A 22792-nucleotide genomic window follows, 5' to 3' on the forward strand; every position below is an offset into this window, starting at 1 on the left:
GATGGAGGGTCAGCGGGGTTTCGGCAGTTCAGCTGTGTGGCGAAGGGCTGGGGGAAGTGCTGCTGCCGGCGAATCCAGGGACTAGGGCTTATTTTCGGGGGAGGGGGGAACGCGGGAGGTATGTTTTTACCATGTTCCTAAAGTTCAGGAGTCATTCAAGGGATCTGATCTATGGGGCAGTCGATTCCAGTGGTTCGGTATGAAGTGGAAGGAGGAACGTCGTTTGGTGGGTTTGCAGTTGAAGGGCACAGCTTGGGGTGTTTTGAGGCGTATTTCATCCTGGGCTCAAGTGCGCCCGTTTGGCACGTACAAAGGAAGCTTGATCATCACGTAGCCTGGCGCCATGTCATGCAAGGATTTCAACACTAGCATCAGGCCCTTGAAGACGCAACATTTGGCAACAGGCAGCCAGTGAGCCGACAACAGGGCCTGGGAGACAGGGTCGCGGGGATCGAGGGTTTTTTTTAGAAGTCTGATTGCCGCGTTTTGTACACACTGGGAAACATTGTACGTTCTTCGCCGTGAGACCACTGAATAGCACGGTGCAGTAGTCCATGCGGGAGAGGACTAAGGGTGAAGTCGGAATCAGTAAACTACAGTATAACCTTGGTTTGTGAGCATAATTCGTTCCATAAGCCTGCTTGTAATCCAAAGCACTCGTATATCAAAGCGAATTTCTCCATAGGAAATAATGGACATTCAAGACGATTCGTTCCACAACCCAAAAACTTTAATACAAAATACTATATGTACTCGTATTGCAAGACTTTGCTGGTTTAGAACAGTCACTACACTCTTGCAGTGTCAGAGAGAGGAGAACCATCGGCTCAGTTGTGATGATGTGACGTATATATACTTGTATTGCAAGACCTCGCTTGTTTAGGACAGTCACTAGACTCCCGCAGCATTCGAGAGAGAAGAACCATCGGCTCAGTTGTGATGATGTGACGCGTGTATACTGTATGTCCTCGTATCGTAAGACTTTGCTTGTATATCAGATTAAAATTTAACAAAATGTTTTGCTTGTCCTGCAAAATACTTGCAAGTTAATTGCAATCCAAGGTTTTTACTGTAGTTATTTTCCGGAGTTGACACAGGTAGTAAGATGAGGAAGAGACCACTTGAGAGATGTGGTTGGGAAGGGAGTTATCCTAGGCTGCTTGCTTGGGCTTTTGCAGTTATGGTAGTGGAAGGTTGACCCATCTAGGTATTTATTTATAGCCTGTCTTCCCCAGAGAGCTGAGAACGGGTTACAGTTTAACATTCACAGTGTTACAATATAACATTACATAGGGTTACAACCTCTCCAACCCCACGCCGTAAACAAAATAAACAAAAAAGACTTTTTCTCTCTTTTCAAGGAGAGGGTGGTAGATGCCTGGAATGTCCTCCCGAGGGAGGTGGTGGAGATGAAAACAGTGATGGAATTCAAAAAAGCGTGGGATGAACACAGAAGGTCTCTAGTTTAGGAAATGAATGGTATACAAAAAAGGCTGGTATCAGCCAATCCTGCACGACCTGGGTCCCATATGTGGTGATTTGGTTTAGGAGGGAAGGGGGAAAACATGAACATAAGAACATAAGCATTGCCTCTTCCGGGTCAGACCAGGGGTCCATCGTGCCCAGCAGTCAGCTCCCGCGGCCGCCCCCCAGGTCCATGACCTGTAAGTTCTCCACCGCCTAAAATGTTTATATCCTAATCCTGTAGTACGCTGTATAGTAACCCTCTATCTATACCCTGTAATCCCTTTCTCCTTCAGGAAGTCATCCAATCCCTTTTTGAACCCAATATTGTACTCTGTCCTATCACCTCTCCTGGAAGTGCATTCCAGGTGTCCACCATCCTCTGAGTGAAGAAGAACTTCCTAGCATTCGTCTTGAATCTGTCTCCTTTCAGTTTTTCTGAATGCCCTCTTCTTTTTGTTGTGTCCGCTAGCCTGAAGAATCTGTCCCTCTCCACCTTCTCTATGCCTTTCATGATTTTATAAGTCTCTTATCATGGCCCCTCTAAGTCTACGCTTTTCCAGGGTAAAGAGCCCCAGGAAAAGCGGAGACTTAGAGGGGACATGATAGAGACATAAAATCATGAAAGGCATAGAGAAGGACCTCACGGATCTTAACTGCACGTCCTTAAATATCTGAGGTCCGTGCCACTTTTAGTCTCAGCATAGGGAGGAAGAAGCATTAGGATCTGTCAACGCTAAAGTGTCATAGAGGTCTGTCAGAGCCACAACGTATGCTGAGATTAAGGTTGTGTTATGGTTATATTGCATGACCCAATAAAGATATTATTTAAATTTAAAAAAAAAAAAAAAGTGGCACAGACCTCAAGGCAAATGTTTTGCCACTTTTAGGGCTCCTTTTACTAAGCATTAATGCACGGAATAGCGCATGCTGAATTGTCCCGCACGTTAGACCTTAACGCCAGCATTAGGCTGGCGTTAGTTCTAGCCATGTAGCGCGTGGTTATATCCTGCGTGCGCTAAAAACACTTGCGCGCCTTAGTGAAAGAAGCCCTTGGTCTCAGCATAGGGAGGGGAAAGCATTAGAATCCATCAGAGCTAAAGGCCAAAATTCTGTAACCAAAGCCTAAAGTTAGGCCCCTATTTCGGAGGCGCCCAACTAGATCGGCGCCTATCTAAATTGACCAACAAGCTCAATTACGCTTTTTCATCAGCACTGATTGAAACATAGGCGCCTATCAAGAAAGCGCGATTCTGTAACAAGGCGCCTCTAAAAATTTAGGCGGCCTTCAAAAAAAATAGGCGCTATGCATGTTAGGCGTGGGCGTGGCTACACGTTAAGGCGTCTTGTTGCAGAATCATTCCTGTTAAGCGTGCTTAAGTGCTCAGCTAGACGCCTAACTTTTAGTTGTGCCTAGAGCTAGCCTGTTTCTTGGGTGCCTCCAAAATATGTTCCGTGCAGCGTGATTCATTAAACTGCACCCAATTTTACTTGAATCGCGCTAATTAGGCGCCTACCTTGGGCGCTTCTTATAGAAAATTGCCCTAAAGGGTCATAGAGGTCTATCAGAGCCATAACCTAAGCTGAGACTAAAAGTGGCACGGACTAGAGAGTTGCACGGGGACAGAAATCCCACCCATCCCCGCCAGGATCCTCTCAGTCCCCACCCGTCCCCGCCAGGATCCTCTTCATCTTCACCCGTCCCCGCCAGGATCCTCTCCGTCCCCACCCGTCCCCGCCAGGATCCTCTCCATCCCCGCCCATCCCCATCAGGATCCTCTCCGTCCTCACCTGTCCCTGCCAGGATCCTCTCCATCCCCGTCAGGATTCTCTCCGTCCCCACCCGTCCCCGCCAGGATCCTCTCCGTCCCCGCCCGTCCCCATCAGGATCCTCTCCGTCTCCACCCATCCCCGCAAGGAATTACCTCCATCCCCGCCCATCCCCATAAAAAGCAACAATTACTTCTGACAGGATCATCAATTCCACAGTTTCTTTTGTGTTTGTACTGCTGTTTTCCTTGTGGAATCTCTTTGGTGGAACCCTTTTTTTGTTGTCTGTTCAGGTAATTAACTTGTAAACCCTTTCTTTTACTAAAGCTGACGTGTCCATTATATTATATGGATGAACCCTGCTTCCAAAGCCTTCCATCCCTGTGGGAGTCCCGTTGGCTAGAGGGGGGTCCCCGTGGGAGTCCCGTGGGCCAGAGGGGGGTCCCTGTGGGAGTCCCGTGGGATGGAGGGGATTCCCGCGGGAACCCTGGGAGGACCCGCGGGACTCCTGCGATCCCCGTTCAGACCTCTAGCACGGACCTCAGATTTTTAAGGGCGTGTCATTAAGATCCGTTAGGTTGTGAGCTCCGCGTTCCCAGTTTAGGATGAGCCAGAGAGGGCTTTGATAGAAGCTCCAGTGACAGGAGGGTTAGGCTAGGCTGGAGTGGGCTTCAATGGTCTATTGTCCAGAAATATTAAAGAAAAAAGACAATGTATAATGAGTGGGAAGACTGGATGGTTTGCTGGTGGTATCTTCCGTGTTTCTGTCCTTCAATGGGAGTCAGATTCTGAAGCTAAGATATTTCTGCATTTCACTTCCGTAGGAAATTGCCTAATTAGCTAAGACAACTGCCAAGAACGGATTGGTTCCGAATGAGGATCCTGCAAATCCCGGTTTTTACCCAGACCCTAAGTCTCTCTTTCCCTGAGGTGGCCCAGTCGGGATTCAAGCCTGTGTCCGGCTGAAAGAGACGCTGCCACGTTTCCAGCTTATTTCCCTGCTGGGCAAAACCCTTTGGCATTTCTTGGCGACCGGCTGAGGTGTTTGGCTCCGCTAAGCTCCGGTCTAAGCTCCCTACGAGGCGAGTCCGGCCTCTGGAAACCCTTCTCACACCCCGAAAGTCTGATTCTTTTAAGTTCGGTTCAGCCTTTCAAAGTGTCTCTTCTTCATTCATTCGACCCTTCCGCAAAGATTCGCGGTTATCTAGCGACGTGTAAATGCCACGCACGTCCTCTGATAATAACACCAGCATTACACCCTTACACAAAGAGCAGCCCAAGCTCTCAAGCTATCTTTCGAGTAACGATGTTTTGTTTCTAACTTGCAGGTCAAGAAAACCTTAGTCGCCCGGGACAGCTCTCTGGCCAGCATTTCTGACCACTTTTCAAGAGTTAAGAGAAACTTTCCTGCTGTACCTCCAACCGAAATCTGTGTTATGGAGGTCTGACTTTACACGTATATCGTCCGTTTCTATTAGACTTGCAAACCGGGTCTGAGAAAAACTAGGATTTTCCAGGATCCCGGTCCACCTAACATCCTGGAGATCCTGAGAATCCTGCAAATCCTGTTGTTTTTTTACCATGTTCCTTTTGCTTGTTCTCTATTTAAGGGAAATGAATTCAGCAGAGAGTAGACCTTTACTCACCGGCACCTCTTTAGACGCGCAAAAGACGTCATTTGAACGCTCATCGTCTTTGAGGGAGCAAAAGGGCGAGAGAGTGTCTCGGGCGGATGGATTTTGCGGCAGGTCCATCTCCCTTCCTGGAACACGTTACTCCTGTTTGTTAAGAGACTGCACTCGCTGGGAAAGTTACCAGCTTCGCTGACCTTTTTTTTTTCTCTCTCTCTCTCTCCTTTTCCTAGTGAAGTTTAACCCTAAAACAAACAGGCACCTTCTCCCTCTTGCCCTTGAGAGCTTAGGGGCGTGGCACACAGATTGTGGAAGGACTCTCCTGCTTGGGCTTTATTTATGAGCATGCTAGGCTGGTAAAATTGATGGGCTTTCTGTACAACTCAATTTGAGACTCCCCCCCCCCCCCCTTTTTCTGGATTTTGTTTTCACTGTTGCTTTTCTTGGAATGAAGGACAAAGTACAGTAAGTAAAAGTTTTATGTGCTAGGGAGAACAAGGAAAGGCTCTGCATCGATTGCCCCACCCGGTCTCTGGCCCTTGCTGCAAACACCTGCTGCTAGTCATCCTACCACTTTTGCTTGAAGAAAGCCAATTCTGGAACTTTGTCTTGTAAAATTACTTTTTGGGGTTGGACCAGGAAGAACGGGGAGAAGCATGCTCAGGGCAGGATTAATTCATCGAGGGCCCCTAGGCACCCAAGTACACTGGGCCCCCTGCACCGCCCCACCCCACCATGCGCTCAGGCGGAAACAGGAAGCTGCGTCAGAGGGAAGCTTTGGGCAAGCAGCACCGCTTGCACAATTGTTGCCTCTCTTACCTGCGTTGCTTGCTTGTCTTACTTTCCGTCGATGGGGAGGGGGGACTGCGTTGCCGATCGGGGGGGGGGGCCCACGTTGCCGATCGATGCTGGAGGGGCCCATCACCATTTAGAAAAAACAATGTTGATGCCCTCCTTCATCGGGCCCCCCTGACCATTTCGGGCCCTAGGCACGTGCCTACTTGGCCTATTGGTTAATCCTGCCCTGGGCATACTGGCATTTTCAGGACCCCCTAAAGCCGCCCGGGCCAAGGGCAACTAGCGCGTCTGCGGTCCCAAAGATATTGGGGTGCTTGGGCACCCACATCACCCACAGGACTGGTGCCTATGGTGAGCCCGCCAGGACAAACAGCATAAAATGCTTGAGTGCCTGAATAAATTAATGTAAACACTGGTCTGAGCTCCTCTGGGAAAACAGTATAGAAAATGGAATAGACAGTGTGTCAAGTTTCAGCCTCTGATAACCAGAGCTGGTATTGTGACATCACAATGCCTCATTCCACCAATGCCTAAGAGCCAACCTCATCAGTGATGTCACAATGGCTTGATTGTCCTATACTTGCTCACATTTGCTACATTTTGATTTCTAGAGTGGTGCAGTGGTTAAAGCTACAGCCTCAGCATCCCGAGGTTGTGGGTTCAAACCCATGCTGCTCTTTGTGACCCTGGGCAAGTCACTTAATCCCCCCATTGCCCCAGGTACATTAGATAGATTGTGAACCTGCCAGGAAAGACATGGAAAAATGCTTGAGTACCTGAATAAATTCATGTGCAAACCATTCTGAGCTCCCCTGAGAGAACGGTATAGAAAATTAAATAAATAAAACATGCTAATGCAGACCCATATTATTTTCTTATGGGCTGGAGTAAGTCTTAACAGAGATTTTGGCAGTTGGAACCCAAGCACAGTACCGGGTAAAGCTTTGGATTCTCGCCCAGAAATAGCTAAGAAGAAAAAAAAAAAAAATTTTTAAATTGAATCAGGTTGGGCAGACTGGATGGACCATTCGGGTCTTTATCTGCCGTCATCTACTATGTTACTATGTTACTATTTACCTCCTTTTTGAAGAAATTCACTCAAGGCAGTGTACCACAAGAATAAATAGACATAGGCAATAGACAATTACAGCAGTAATCAATCAGGGTAGTGTCTGGAGGGGGTACAAACAGGGGCCCGAAGTTTTTCTGCAGCCTAAGGAAATGCAACCTGCTAACGGGCCTCCTCCCAAATTGCTACCCTGGGTCCAGCATGTTTAACACCAGCTCTATCAATAGCCAGTGCATTAGATAAGGAGGGTGAGGGTGGGGCAGACCACCCCTGGTGCCACCTTGGCAGGGGCGCTGTCACCTTTCCTCTCTGCCCACCCACCTCTTCAAAACTATGCTGGCCGCTCGCATCGACCTTGGCTCTGTGTCTGAGATCACTTCCTGGTTGCGGGACCAGGAAGTGACATCGGAGGGAGCGCTGAGGCTGACGCAAGCAGCAGACAGAAGATGCTGCTTGCTGCTGGAGAAGATTTCAAAAGGTATGTGGGGGGGGGAATAGGGGTGTGCAGCGGGGAAGAAGTGCAGGAGGTGCACGCGATAGAGAGGAGTGCGGGGGGGGGGGGGCTTGCGGCGTGGCGATGCCAGGAACCACCAACCCAGGTGCTTCCTTACCTTGCTACGCCCACTGTCAGTAACAGTAGGATATAGGATGTGCCTCTAATTCTAATCACGGTCCTAAAATTTACCGATGCAAAAGGGTCGTCTTTGAAAGCTGGCCTGTTTATAGGCACATTGCCAAGTAGGAATTGTTGTTCCAGCTGACTGCACAACTTTATGGACTAGGGGGCAGACGCTCAAAAGCTTACTACACCAGTAAGACAAGTTGTAGCCAGTCTAGCTTGCAAAACAAAATGGTTTCCAGGGGCTTTTACCAAGAATCCTATGCAAATGCCTTCCGAGGAGCTCATGTATTAAAATGAGCACTCGGTGTCATACAAAGCAAGAAGCGGCCACCTTTTACTTTGCCAAGTTTCCTGGCAGGTCTGGAGCTGTTGGTGGCTTCTTTCGTAAGAGCAGTTTGCTCGAATGTTTACATTTTGATGCAATATAACATAACACTTTTATGTGTATACTGCATTACCTTTCAGTTCCGTGCGATTCGCAGCTCAAAGAAGCCGAGATACACTCAGGAAAAAAAAAAATATCAAATACAAATACAAATTTTCTCCAATCAAAATTTATCAAATAAGTGCATTCTCAGGAGTTTTCTAAAATGTTGATAAGATACAGCCCTGGCTATCAACTGGCTGAATTCTTTATAGTCCTTATACTAAGATGTACTAACTGATTTAGAGCATGCTAAAGATAAGCACACACTAAATGCTAAGGTCCCCATAGAATATAATGGCTGCCTTAGCTTTTAGCGCACGCTAAATCGATTAGCCCCTCCTCCGCCCTCGTCTCTGCCCTTCCCCGCTCCTTCCCTGATCCCCATTCCTTTCCCCCGTACCTCTAGTCTTTCACTGCCATGAGCAACAAGAACTTCGACATGCTCCCCGCAACCCCATCGGCTCTCCCTCTGCTGTCGCTTCCTGTGTGCGGCACCCGGAAGTGACATCAGCGAGAGAGACTAAGTAGTCGCTAGGAGCACGTTGAAGTTGCTTATGGTGGTGAAGGGAAGGGGGCACACACGTGGCAAAGGGAGGAGTGGGAAGGAGTGGAAAGGAGGAGGGGTGCTGATGCCCCCACCCACCCCCTCTTACTATACCACTGGTGGCAGGCAGCGCTTACAGAATCTAGGCCTGAGTGTTCTTGCATAACAAAGTGTGTTTGGGAGGTTCACACAGGAAGTGGGACTATCACGATGCGGCAGGGAGTAAAACGAGGATCCTGCAGACCCCACGGATCCCACAGATCCAAAGCACAAGGCCTTGTGATGTCACTATGATGCTATCCCTGCATTCCAATTCTAGAGCTCTTTAAGTTTCAAAAGAAAGAGGTGTCTGCAGTACTTCCCAGATGTTTTATCTAACGGTCGCATATATGAAGCGCTGATAGGGTGCTGTCGAACTTATTGTACAGGACAAACAAGAGAAATTCACCCAATGAATCCACAGTACAACGGAGACAGCCAAGAACAAAACAAAACTGTGGAGGCGATGATCTTGACAAACAGTTTATTGTGAAAAGTATTCACGGATAAAAGCAATGCATATACGATACTCGACAAATCCAAATAATGCACAGTATCAGGTCTGTGGTATGGACCCGACACGGTCCGTGTTTCGGTATGAAACAACCTTCTTCCGGAGTCTGTTCTGTCAAAACCACAAAGAATAGAAATGCTTAAAAGCATCCAAATTACGGGGTCTAGTTCCAGCAATTGAGGTGAACCATAGAATACATATAAAGGAATTCTATAACAAGGCAGCTGCAGTTATGCATCTCTTGCAGTGTAAATGCAGAGTAAAAGAGAAGTTATGTGTGCAATACTGCAAGCGCTATTCCAAAATGGGGTGTGTAAGTGCTATCGCATGTAACTAAAAGGGGGGGGCATGCGCATGGATGGGACTTGGGCAGGGCTCCTATTTACTTGCATAATTTACAGAATACTGCCCCCGGGTGTCTTTATCAGGGCACCTAAGACGGCTATGATTGAAGTCTACAAAATCCTGAGTGGCGCAGAATGGGTGCAAGTGGATCAATTTTTCCCTCTGTCATAAATTACAAAGACGAGGGGGCACTCGATGACGTTACAGGGAAATACTTTTAAAACCAATTGGAGGAAATATTTTTTTCACTCGAAGAATGGTTAAACTCTGGAATGGATTTCCAGAGCAGATAGCATAGCTGGTTTTAAGAAAGGGTTTGGACAAGTTCCTGGAGGAAAAGTCCATAGTCTGTAGACAGACATGGGGGAAGCCACTGCTTGCCCTGGATTGGTAGCACGGAATGTTGCTACTCCTCGAGTTTTCGCCAGGTACCTGGATTAGCTATCGTGAGAACGGGCTACTGGGCTTGATGGACCACTGTTCTTATGCAATGACTGATAGCCCCGATTCTCTTCCCTGTAAAAAGTCTATATACAGCATTTTATTTTCAATGAACATCTCAAACTAAACACAGAAAAAAAAATCAAACTGCTATGGTTTGATCAACACACACACTTAGGGCTCCTTTTACTAGGGTGCACTAGCGTTTTTAGCGCACGCAGATTAGCGCACGCTAAGCCCACGCTACACGGCTAGAACTAACGCCAGCTCAATGTTGGCGTTAGCGTCTAGCGTGCGGCATTGTAGCGCACGCTATTCCGCGCATTAATGCCCTAACGCAGCTTAGTAAAAGGAGCCTTTAATCCCAGACACTATCAACCTTGCAAATGGAATTACAGTAGTTTCAACACAGAAAGATCATCAAAAGTCCTGGAACTCATCCTAGATAGCATGCTGATTTCTGAAGATTATATTAACAACTTAGTCCATAAAGTGATTCTTACACCGCAGAAGTCGAGAAGGATCAGATCCTGTTTCTTCCAGCGGCAATACAGAATACTAGTACAAACAACTATCCTATCTACACTAGACTACTGCAATGCATTGTTTTCAGGAATATCAGAGAAACAAATGAAAAAAAATTCAGCTAATACAGAATATAAGTTTTTGCTGTGGCGTTTTGTAAGTCATGATTTGATCATGTCACACCACTGCTCATGGAATTACAAAAGTGAGTAGATTTCAAGCTGTATTGTCTTACTTTGAAGACTCTACATGGGGAAGCCCCAGATAGCTTCTCCAGATTTACTGATTTATTGGGCAGATCTGCTGAGCACCACAACTCTGACCGCCTGACTCTACCATATCCAACTCTAAAAAATATATAAATGGCCTCATAGTAAAGCCCTTAATTATCAGATTGCCAAAATCTGGAGCTCACTACCTGTAGAGATCCATGTCACAAAAGCATATACCACCAAAGCGTGTTCCACCAAAAAACTGGAAACTTGGCTTTTCAGAAATCTCTCAGAAAGGAGGTAATGATGTTTGTAAACCAGTATACCAGATGTCTCTGTTAGTACAATAACCTGGCTTCTATTACATATTTCTATGTATAACCCTATGTAGGTTTTTTTTTTCAGACCCTCTATGTAGTGTTTCAGACAATCTGTAATCCACCTCGAACTTTCTGACATCTGTATGATGGTATTTTTGTGAAAAAGCCTACTGTAGCTTTGCAAAGTAATGTTTTAGAGTAGACCAATGGTTCCCAACCCTATCCTGGGGGACCACAAGCCAATCAGGTTTTCAGGATAGCACTAATGAATATGCATGGGGTAGATTTACATGCTTGTCACCTCCATTATATGCAAATCTTTCTCATGCATATTCATTAGGACTATCCCAAAAACCCAACTGGCTGGGTTGGGAGCCACTGTTTTAGACTATCTGTAGCCAGTGTAACGAGGGTAGGAGGCCCCCGCTCTCCCTGCTCTTTCTCCACCCCACCCCCCCCCCCCCACCATGCACGCCTCCCCTTCCATTCCCTTTCCCCATATCCCTTTAAACTTCACCAGTGCAAGCAACATCTCCAAACTAATGCCCGCGCTGGCCTCGGCTCTCTCGCTGATGTCCAGGAAGTGACATCAGAGGGAGAGATGCTACTCATGCCTGTGAAGAATTAGAGGCAAGGGGGGAAGGCAAGGAGGGCACCCTGGGCAGTCCGTCCCCTTGTCTCTCCTTTACTATGCCACTGTCTGTAACCTGCCTAGAACTCCATCTGTGAGTCAAAATAATGTTTTCGATTATCTGTACCCTGCCTAGAATTCCACTTGCGAGGATTTGGTGGGATATACATTAACGCGTGCAGTACGAAAGCCTTTGTAAAATGACCTCCTGTGATTGTATTTTCACATCGACCGGTAAATATGTTGTCTTCCAGAGAAAGCAGTTACTTTGCATATTTCAAAGAGAAGTCTGCAGATATTTAAAAATTATATGCAAGGCTTGCAGGCACTTTTACACCCATGCAGGAAGTCTGAAAATTATCTCTTGAAAACTCAGGCCCTCTTTTACTAAGGTGGCTAATTGAATTAGCGTGGGCTAAATGCTAACATGTGCATGTTAGTCTTTGGATGCGTTAGTGGTCCTCTTCTCCCTCGAACAGAGGAGATTGAGAGAGGACATGATCGAAACATTCAAGGTACTGTAGGGGATAGACTTAGTAGATAAAGACAGGTTGTTCATCCTCTCCAAGGTAGAGAGAACGAGAGGGCACTCTAAAGTTGAAAGGGGATAGATTCCATACAAACGTAAGGAAGTTCTTCTTCACCCAGAGAGTGGTAGAAAACTGGAACGCTCTTCCGGAGGCTGTCAAAGGGGAAAACACCCTCCAGGGATTCAAGACAAAGTTAGACAAGTTCCTGCTGAACTAGGGCGTACACTGATAGGGCTAGTCTCAGTTAGGGCGTTGGTCTTTGACCAAAAGGGCCACTGTGTGAGCGGACTGCTGGGCATGATGGACCACTGGTCTGACCCAGCAGCGGCAATTCTTATGTTCTTAGTAAAAGAGGGGGTGACTACTCAGACAAAGCTAAGCTCTTAAGTTAGGTTCCTGAATTTGTGCCCTACTTTCAGCCAGGGAAGGGGGCATGTTTGGTGGTGAAGAGTGGGACGTGACAGCGCTAATCCGCACATGGGGCATTGTCATGCACTAACTGGTTAGCATGCCTTTAGCAAGGGATCCTTACCACCTACAAAATGGGTGGTGGTAAGGGCTCACGCAGGAATATTTTTAATGGCCGCACATTAATTGCGCAATTAGCACACAGCCATTACTTCCAGAAATAGGAAAAATCTGCCTATTTCTAGCCGTGGCAAAAGTGGCACACGGAAAAGACTTGTGGTAAAGACGCGCTAAGGCCACTTCTGCTGCGGCTTTAGTAAAACAGTCTACGTTTTCAGCTGAAAATTCAGAACATAAGAATAGCCTTACTGGGTCAGCCCAATGGTCCATCAAGCCCAGTAGCTCATTCTCACGGTGGCCAATTCAGGTAACCAGTACCTGGCCAAAACCCAAAGAGTAGCAACATTCCATACAGAATCTCAAAGAATAGCAAGATTCCGGAATCCCAGAGAGTAACAAGATTCTAGAACCCCAAAGAGTAGCAACATTCCATATAGAATCTCAAAGAATAGCAAGATTCCGGAAACCCAGAGAGTAACAAGATTCTAGAACCCCAAAGAGTAGCAACATTCCATATAGAATCTCAAAGAATAGCAAGATTCCGGAAACCCAGAGAGTAACAAGATTCTAGAACCCCAGAGTAGCAACATTCCATATAGAATCTCAAAGAATAGCAAGATTCCGGAATCCCAGAGAGTAACAAGATTCTAGAACCCCAAAGAGTAGCAACATTCCATATAGAATCTCAAAGAATAGCAAGATTCCGGAAACCCAGAGAGTAACAAGATTCTAGAACCCCAGAGTAGCAACATTCCATATAGAATCTCAAAGAATAGCAAGATTCCGGAATCCCAGAGAGTAACTGTAACAAGATTCTAGAACCCCAAAGAGTAGCAACATTCCATGCTACCGATCCAGGGCAAGCAGTGGCTTCCCCATGTCTTTCTCAATAACAGACTATGGACTTTTCCTCCAGGAAATTGTCCAAACCTTTCTTAAAACCAGATGCGCTTTCCGCTCTTACCACAACCTCTGGCAACATGTTCCAGAGCTTAACTAATGTAAGAGCTGAAAGGTTATGCCATTCATTTGCTCAAATGTATCAGCCTAATGTATGAAGCTAGTGCTGAAAATCCATACTAAGCTTGTAACTTTCATTCCCCATCCTAAATCTACGCTTGTTGGAGCCCACCATTAGGCTCCTGAATTTAGGAGAAAATGCCATTTTAAATCTACATGTAGAATCTTAGCCCTAGTCAATTTTCAAAGATGCCAATTTGGCCCCCTTGGCAGCTCCGCCTATATTTGTGTTAAAAGAAGTTGAAAAAGATGCTTCCACACTGTCTTCTAAGGACTGGTACAGTACATCTCTCTAGAGTTAAGCAGTTCATCGGTTAAAAATAGCTATATTTGATATAAACAAAAGGACAGTTTGCAGAACTGACTACAGCTGCATTACTTCAATTTTTTACGTGAGAAAAGAGAAAGGCTAGCAACACGACTACATATAAAGAAACTTAACTTTGCCCTCAAAACACTGTTTGCAACTTTATGAAGTTTCTTGGCAGCTGGATAACAGGAGTGATTTATGCCCAACTTGAATTCCAATCTCTAAGCACTAAGTGGAAGAGCTAACATAGCCTGTAGAGATATTTATCTTTACAAGACCCGCTGGTAAAAACTCTTCAACAGTCTTTGTATTAAAAAAAAAAAAAGAAGGAATGTTAAGACCTCCTATCGAATTAGGTTTCTTTGCTTTCCCGAATCATCCGTGCTGTCTTCTCTCTTGTAGTCACACGGTCTGAGTATCGAAATGCTGTAACCCAACATCTTCCAACTTGATCTGGGCCTCACGTGTTCAAAAGAAGTCTTCACCGTCCAACATTTTGCTGTGTAAAGTTTTTAACCCTTGTTAATGTTTCACATTGCCCCAAGAAGGCCTTTCTTGAATTGCTAACAGTTTGCCTTTGCACATTTTCACCAAAAAAAAAAAAAAAAACGCAAGTCAAGTTCAGTTACTTATTATTAACCTTTGACCTACGACAAGTTCCTCTGATGTGTTGGGACGGTCCTGTGTCGGTCTACTATGCTGAGACTTATTACACAAAAGAGCCTCTGTGTTGAACCTTGTCCCACAAGCACGAAATGGGAGAAAACTTTCCATACACAGACTTCAGATTTATTTAGGCCTCCTTTTAGCAAGCCGTGCCGGGGGGTGGGGGTTTATCGCCGGCCGCTGAGGTAAAAGCTCCAACTTTACTTTCGGAACTCGCATCAGGATTTTTCTGGACAAAGAATCTGGATTTATCCGGATGTCTCCAAGATAACACAGGACCGCAGAAAAAAATTTCTTTCTATGCGTGAGGAAACAAAGGAACTGGGGGCGTCTTATTTGTTAGCAAACCCCTGGAAATGTTTGGTTTGTTACCTTGGGACTAATTACTCTTTCTTTTTACCATCACAATTGAGAACCTTTCTGGACCTTAAAAAGGTCTCCGGAGATTAGTTGTGATCAGCTGGATTTAAGAAATATGGCGTTGTTAAGCATAATCAGCTTTGCGCTATTCATTTTTTTAAAATTTTCTCCATGAAATTTAATGGATCTCCCTGGTAATTTGTGGTCTAAGAAAGACAATAATTTGTATACCACTAATGATGTTATTTTCTTTTTCTTTATATTTTATGTTCTGTATTTCTGAAACAAGTGTATCACTTGCGAAATATTATAAATTAATAAAAATTAATTAAAAAAAAAAAAAAAAAGCTCCAGCGTTCATAGGAATTCTGTGAGTGTCGGAGCATTTATTGCAGCAGCCGGTGATTTATAAAACCCTAACGAGGCTTGAAAAAAAAGGGGGTCTCAATGAGTTACCCACCCCCCTTTTTACAAAATCACGGATTCCTTTCTAAGTTTCGTTTGACAGCGAATTGTGCTAAGTGTGGTCACCCAAGGTGGGCCTGGGTCACATGGTCTGGTCTTGTCCTCATAGGACAGCCTTTTGGACTCAAGTTTTCCCTTTGGTCAGCACAATTAGCAAAATGACTGTTTGTCATTCTGTCACGATATTATCTGGAACTACCCCTGTCCATAACCCTAGACCAGGGGTGTCAAAGCCCCTCCTCGAGGGCTGCAATCCAGTCGGGTTTTCAGGATTTCCCAATGAATATGCATGAGATCTATTTGCACGCACTGCTTTCATTGTATGCTAATAGATCTCATGCATATTCATTGGGGAAATCCTGAAAACCCGATTGGATTGTGGCCCTCCAGGAGGGACTTTGACACCCCTGCCCTAGTCAGAGAGGTACAAGGACGGTGTTGATAGCTCTCAAGGACATGCTGGACTCTGATGCTCCCACTGTTTCTCTCTGGAGGACTCGATCACTTTATTGATGTGGGTTTTGAAAAGCAGCACGTCAAAATCGCGTCGGGAAGGAGGATTCGCGTATGCGTGGACACAGCGTGGTGATGCCATTGTGTTGTGTCTGCACATGCGCGGATGCCATCTGGGGTGGGCCTGGGGCGGGGCAGAGCGGGGTGTGACATAGGCAGAACGGGGCGGAATTTGGCGGGCCTGGGGGGGCGTGTTTCTGCTTGGATTTTTTGCTCTGCTTTGTTATGTCTAATGTTGAGAACTCTGGAGGAGGGATCGGGGGGGAGATAGGGGGGTGTTTGGGGGAGTGGTTGTATTCCTATCCTGAAAATTGAGCCTTTTGTTGCCTGTTTGTACTTTATTTTATTTCTTCCTTTTGTATGTCGCACTTATCTATACAAGCTCTAGGTTTACACTTCTCCCTCCGTATTCGCTGTGATAGGGGGATTAACAGACCCGCAAATACAGAAAAACTGCAAATAACTTTTTCATATGTTATTCGCTGTGTTCTATTAAAAGCCATCGTGAATAGGGTGAAACCATGAATAACATGGTGGGAGACCTGGCCTGTCCCTGAAGGAGAGGCAAAACACGGTGAAGAAAGTGCTGGGAATCGGCGATTTTCTCTGGAAACGCTTGGAATCAGCGATTTCTCTATGCAAGCTGACGTCATTTGGGGGGGAGGAGCCAGCAAGCTAAAAACCTTGAATAATTGAAACCGCGAATGCTGAAACCGTGAATACAGAGGGAAAAGTGTTTTGGGCTCAATAAAAAATCATTTAAACAAAACCACAGAAGCAGTGTTTAATGCAGGCCAGTCCACCGAATGCTCTGAGCTGCTCCCGACACTCACAGGAACTCTATGAGTGTCGGGAGCAGCGCAGAGTATTCGGTGCACCGGCCTGTGCAAAAACATGCTTTTGCGGTTTTGTATAAGGGGGGGGGGTTAATTACTGGAAATTATTAACTGCCGTTATGAAGAGATAAACCCAAGGCAACGTACAGCAGGTACAGTTTGACATAAAACTTACAATTTTGTTAAAAGCTTAATGACGGTGAAATAAACAAGTAGAAGCTTAAATACAATAAATGAGGTAAATTTGCAGAAAGGAGAATTAAATCCTAATAATAGGAATAACATGATACGGTATCAGAAATGTATACATAGTAGCTGCACAGTAGAATAGTAGATTCCCTTGTTTATTATTATTAAATCTTTTTTTATTGGTAAAGAGAATAACAACTCGCAACCACAGAACACAGATAAGGATTGTAACTTTTCCAACAACAGGCAAAAGAGGGACACCTCCCCCCCCCCCCAAAGAGGACTGGACTCTGATGTCCTCTCAGGGATCAAAGAGACCCAAACACGCCCCAACAGACCTGTACCCCCATCCCCCCAAACCCCCCTCCCCCCTTCCCCCAACAGAAAAAGAATCCCAGGTCAGACAGGTGGAGCAGAATACAGTTGCAGTCTTTTCAAAATTCGACGACGACTCCCCGGCGGCAAGCTGTCCAAGTAAGGAGACCAAGTATGAATGAAGTTTCTACTCTTGCGACGAGAGGAGCAAGCCAGCCTGGCCTCCCAGCACATCAGCTCATGAAGTTTATTCCTCCAATACCAAAAGGAGGGAGGAACATCGGCCAGCCAATGGTTGAAAATACACTTCTTCCCCAAAATATAACATTTGCTCAAAAACAATTTTTCAGCAGAAGAAAAAACAGAGAATGCAGGGAAGTGAGCAAACAGCATAGGAAAAACAGAAAGAGGGACAGGAACTTGAAGAAGGCCCTGAAGGAAGGAGGCCAGAGCCCCCCAAAAACCCTGAATACTCTCACTCCAAAAGCCATGAAAGTAAGAATTCACTTCAGTGAGGCAGGTGAGACAATACTGGGTATCCACACAGCCCGGCTCTGGGAGGTATAGGCCCGCAACAAGGTTCTGTAATGGCACTCACGCAGCTCCGCATTATATACTAAGGCTGGGACCCGGCGGAGAGCGCGGAGCAACCAGTCCGTCCCAAGCTCCCTCCCCAAATCCCTCCACCCAGCCTCCAAGACAGAGGAAAAATCACGAGGAGGCCCCAGGGCAGCAAGCCGCCGATGAAAAAAAGAAACCGAGATCTGAGGTTCTGGATTCTCCCCCCCCCCTCCAAAAAAGCTCTAAACCGCATCCCAAAGGCCAAAGAAAGGGAATCTCTAGGAAGCGAGCGCACATAGTGCTGCAACTGACAGTGTGCGTAAGCAAGATCAAGAGAGGGAAGACCACAGTGCTGCAAGTCAACGCAGGACTTCAGCTCCCCGTCACATAGGAACTCACAGCCCTTAGCCCGACATCTGCCAAAAACCGAAGGCACCAACCCTGCAGACTGAAAACCTACCTTTTTGATAGCCTTCAATCGTTAACCCTACTCCTCGCCCTCCAACCCAGTCAGCTGATTAACCGTTCCCCTTAACTGTATCCATGACATCCTATTGGTCTGTCTTGGCTGTTTAGATTGTAAGCTCTTTGTGACTCTGTACAGCGCTGCGTACGTCTAGTAGCGCTATAGAAATAATTCATAGTAGTAGTAGAAGTGTGAAGAGTTTCAGTCTTTGGGAAGCAGAGCTGAGCTTGTGATGTCATCATGCCTCGTTCCACCAATAAGAGCCAACCTCCTCAGTGATGTCACAATGGCTTGATTGTCCTGTTCTCCCCTCTGCCCTCCAACCCAGCCAGCAGATTAACCCTTCCCCTTAACTCTTTCCATGACATCCTGTTTGGCTGTCTTGCCTGTTTAGATTGTAAGCTCTTTGGAGCAGGGACTATTTTCTTGCTCTTTGTGACTCTGTACAGCGCTGCGTGCATCTGGTAGCGCTATAGAAATAATTCATAGTAGTTGTAGTAGTAGTAGTGTTTGTCTGGATGAGATTGTTGAGGAGTCAGAGCCAATTAAAGATTTTATGAAATAAAGCTTTTTGTTTTTCAGGAGTTAGCTGTAAGCAGTGCCAGATTTACCTATAAGCTAAATAAGCCACCGCTTTGGGTCTCACAACGTGCAGGGGTCTCTCAAAAGTTCAGTATTTTGGGGAGGCTGATTAATAAGGAAAACAGATTCATTATGTGAGATCGAGGAACTCCATCTTTTCTATGGTGAGCATAAAACTTTGGAATTCGCTTCCTGGGGTTTTGAGACTCTTGAGTCCTTTGATTAAGGCGCACTAACGCCATATGCCATTATATTCTATGGGCACCTTAGCATTTAGCTTTTGCTAATCTTTAGCACGCGCGTAATCGGTTAGCACGCCATAGTAAAGGACCCCGTAGTCTATTCTTAGGGCATTTGGGCCCTCTTTTACTAAGGTGCACTAACCGATTAGCGTGTGCTATTTTAATTAGCACACGCTAAACGCTAACGGGTACATGTTCGTCTATGGACATGTTAGCGTTTAGCGTGCGCTAATTCAATTAGCGCACCTTAGTAAAAGAGGGGGATGGTCTGTTGTAATATTAGGTATGTTATTCTGCACACCGCTTTAGATTTTAAGTGGTTTATACATTTTTTTAAATAAAATTTTATGTGGCTTTTTTATATCAAACTTATTTAAATGTTCAAGAGGTGAAATTACTTTCATCGGTACTTTTAAAATGGCTTCATGCATAAAGAATTTAGGTAATATTTTAAGCATAGATTTTCTGTTTTCAGGCTTATTAGCTTTCTAATGTACACTGAAATTATTTTTTTAATTCTGCATACACATTGGGACGGTTTCTATAAAGGGCGCCTAACTTACCCCCCTATTACGAAGCTATGTTAAGCTTTTTTATTGCCGGCCATATATCCACCATCCTCTCTAGACTAGACTACTGCAACTCCATCTATATAAGCCTAACTAAGAAAAACCTCCATAGACTTCAGCTAATTCAGAACGCCGCTGCCAAGCTTATTTTCGCAAAAGGCAAGTTCGATCACGTTTCCCCACTCCTCTCCAAGCTTCACTGGCTCCCAGTATACTCCAGAGTCCTCCATAAATGTGCCTGCTTAGCCTTCAAGATTCTACATGGCGTCCTTCCTCCCGTTATCCCACTCTTCTGGAATTCCTCAAACCCGCTCTCTTCTAGACCCTCCCAAAAACTGAAACTATCTTTCCCATCTATAAAAGGTATATCCCGCGCAGGAAAACTTGGAACATCCCTCCCCTTTAGAACCACGGAACTCTGGAACAACCTCTCATCCCCGCTCAGAAATTCTAGCTCCTTCCAATCCTTCCGTAAACGCTTGAAAACTTGGCTCTTCTCAAAAATCTAATCTCCTCCCGTCTCTAGTACCCTGCCCCTCTCTATCTTCTCAGTCCCTCTCCTATATCCCTTCTTTGTAATTTCCTTTCCTCCTTTACCTCTGTAAACCGCGCCGAGCTCTGCGCATGCGGAGATGGTGCGGTATACAAACCTAAGGTTTAGTTTAGTTTAGTTTAGTATTTGCTCTGATGCTCATAGAATTTAAAAAAAAAAAAAAAAGCCTAACACGGCTTTGTAAAAGATAGAGTTATTTGGCAAATTACCCTTAACAGCCTCAATAATTGATTAAATACAAAATTTACACACACACACACACACTTTAAGAAGCCGAAGTAGGGTTTATATTGCCTCCAACTTTGGATGTCTTCCAAAGTCAGACTTAGGGCTCCATTGTACGAAGCTGTGTTAGTGGTTTAACGCGCGTAATAGCGCGCGCTAATTTGCAGACGGTAGTTTTTCGGCTGGCGCGCTCTAAAAACGTGCGCGCGATAAAGCCGCTAGCGCGGCTTCGTCAAAGGAGCCCTTAGATGTCCTATCGAAAATGCCCTGCCATGTGACACAGTTTTGCCCCTTTTCTGGATTTTATTTGAACCTTATTAATATGGGTCCATATCACTGTACGTCCTGGATTGAAATAAAGAAGATTTTACCCTGCCGGTTCTGGCGGATTACTCATTGTCCGTTCCCACTGTCTCCTCTGCTATACTATGCCCATGGGTTCCCATCCTGTTGGACTCCTTGGTGGTACTGTGACTGCCAGGACAGTCTGTGGGCAGAGCCAGCGGGTATCTAGTTAGCGGCCATAATCAGACCATCAACCATAAACCAACAAAATGGCTCTCCTAATTTCCAGTTGACTATCTGAATATTGTTGCTTCCCAGATAACAGGACCAGTATGTGTGAAAATAGAACATAAGAACATAAGCATTGCCATATTGGGACAGACCACAGGTTCGTCAAGCCCAGTATCTTGTTTCAAACAGTAGCCAATCTAGGTCCCAAGTACCTGGCAAGATCCTGTGCTGCTTATTCTAGGAATAAGCAGTGGATTTTCCCAAGTCCATCTTAATAATGGCTTATGGACTTTAGTTTTAGGAAATTATTCAAACCTTTTTTTTTTAACCCTGTTAAGCTAACTGCTTTCACCACATTATCTGGTAACGAATTCCAGAGTTTAATTACATGTTGAGTGAAGAAATATTTTCTCTGATTTGTTTTAGATTTACTTCTTAGTAGCTTCATCGCATATCCCCTACTGCTAGTATTCTTGGAAAGAGTAAACAAGTGACTCACATCTACCTACTCCACTATTTTAAAGACCTTTTTTTTTTCTTCTTTTTTTTTTTTTAAAGCGTCAGCTGGTCTAGATACTAACATTGAATATCCGCTTTAATTTTAACCCCAGTGGATTGAACGTAAGCCCCCTTCTCTATAAGATATTTAGATAACACAGGCTTAGATATAAACATATATTTATGCACACCTGAAATATTTTGTAAATTACTCTTGTTGCATTGCAGACAGTCTCTCGGAACTGCATGTCTGTAAGTGAACGCTGTTCATGGGCAAGTTATCAGGATGTTCCAAGTGGAAAACTAAGCACGCAAGCGATGATCAAAACTCATCTGGTTGTAATAAATTCTGTTGCAACACTGGATCCCTCTTCCAGTCACTGCCAATTTTCCTCTGCTAACTCTGGAGGCAGTTGACGCCGCCAAGGAACATCACACAAGCAAGAGAAGCGAAAAACCTTCCTTTTTGACAGCTGAACCTAAAAGACTTCTCAGAAACGAACTTTCCACTTCCTTCTCTAGATGAAGTTCTTAGACAATTGAGTTTTGCTGCCTCCCGTTCCACGTCCGCCTTGTTAATCTCCTCCCCCCCCGATCCCCTCTCACCCCTTCTCAGTAAGTCGCCTAGAGTCTGAATAGATATGTGCAACACAGAAATGGAAGATTAGATTAGATCAGGGGAGTGTGTGGCGCAGTGGTTAAAGCTACAGCCTCAGTACCCTGAGGTTGTGAGTTCAAACCTTGTGACCCTGGGCAAGTCACTTAATTCCCCCCATTGTACCAGGTGCATTAGGTAGATTGTGAGCCCACCGGGACAGAAAGGGAAAATGCTTAAGTACCTGAATAAATTCATGTAAAACTGTTTTGAGCTCCCCTGGGAGAATGGTATAGAAAAATAAATAAATAAAACAGATCAGAAGTCTGGCGCTTCGGAAAGCTATGGTTCATTTATGTTTACAACTCTCGGTAATCTAAGAAACACCAGGAGCCTATTTACAAAGTTGAACTAGTGCCTAAATGCTTGTTAATGTTAAATCTGAGATATTAAAAACATGCTAGTATCATTTGTGTAGGCGCTGCCTATAACACAAAAAAACCTGGTCCAAAAAAAAAAAGGAAAATATTAATGAAGCATTGTAACACGGCTTTTTAAAAATTTTTTTTATATATATTTCATTTTCATTCTAAAAACAGTGCATACAAAAATTGCATAACAAGTTACCTGAAAAAACACGGCACTTTATTAAATAAGTCCTGAATAGCAGTGGCCCTTCGGAAAACACAAATGCCTGAAAATAAGATTTAACCTATCTACACAGGACTAGGCTAATTTTAGCCACCTGGGGAATCAGTTTCACAAAAGTTTTCCTAAAATCAGCATTTCATTGTTTTAGTTGGAGCACCATTCTGGGCTAGATTCTTAAAACTTGGCGGTAAAATCCAATGGGCCACTGTCGTAGCCGTTATTGTAGCAATTTCAAAAAGGTGAGTCATTC

At 45.0% G+C, this 22792-nt stretch overlaps 1 protein-coding gene across 5 annotated transcripts in view; it reads right to left on the minus strand.

Annotated features, from left to right (window-relative positions):
* SLC15A2 (solute carrier family 15 member 2) overlaps window positions 1-21816 on the minus strand; it is a 169303-nt gene extending 147487 nt beyond the window's left edge. The window contains exon 1 of one of the 5 annotated variants that reach the window (XM_033946704.1): window positions 21488-21816. In XM_033946704.1, the coding sequence (XP_033802595.1) occupies window positions 21488-21544 (57 nt within the window). In that variant the 5' untranslated portion in view covers window positions 21545-21816. Of the gene's footprint in view, window positions 1-130; window positions 154-4880; window positions 5127-14081; window positions 14102-21487 lie in introns of those variants that run through there. The other 4 variants (XM_033946706.1, XM_033946703.1, XM_033946707.1 and 1 more) reach the window with 4 other exon arrangements.
* Window positions 21817-22792: the final 976 nt, after the last annotated feature.

The sequence above is a fragment of the Geotrypetes seraphini genome, chromosome 5 (assembly GCF_902459505.1).
Source record: "Geotrypetes seraphini chromosome 5, aGeoSer1.1, whole genome shotgun sequence".
Lineage (NCBI taxonomy): Eukaryota > Metazoa > Chordata > Amphibia > Gymnophiona > Dermophiidae > Geotrypetes > Geotrypetes seraphini.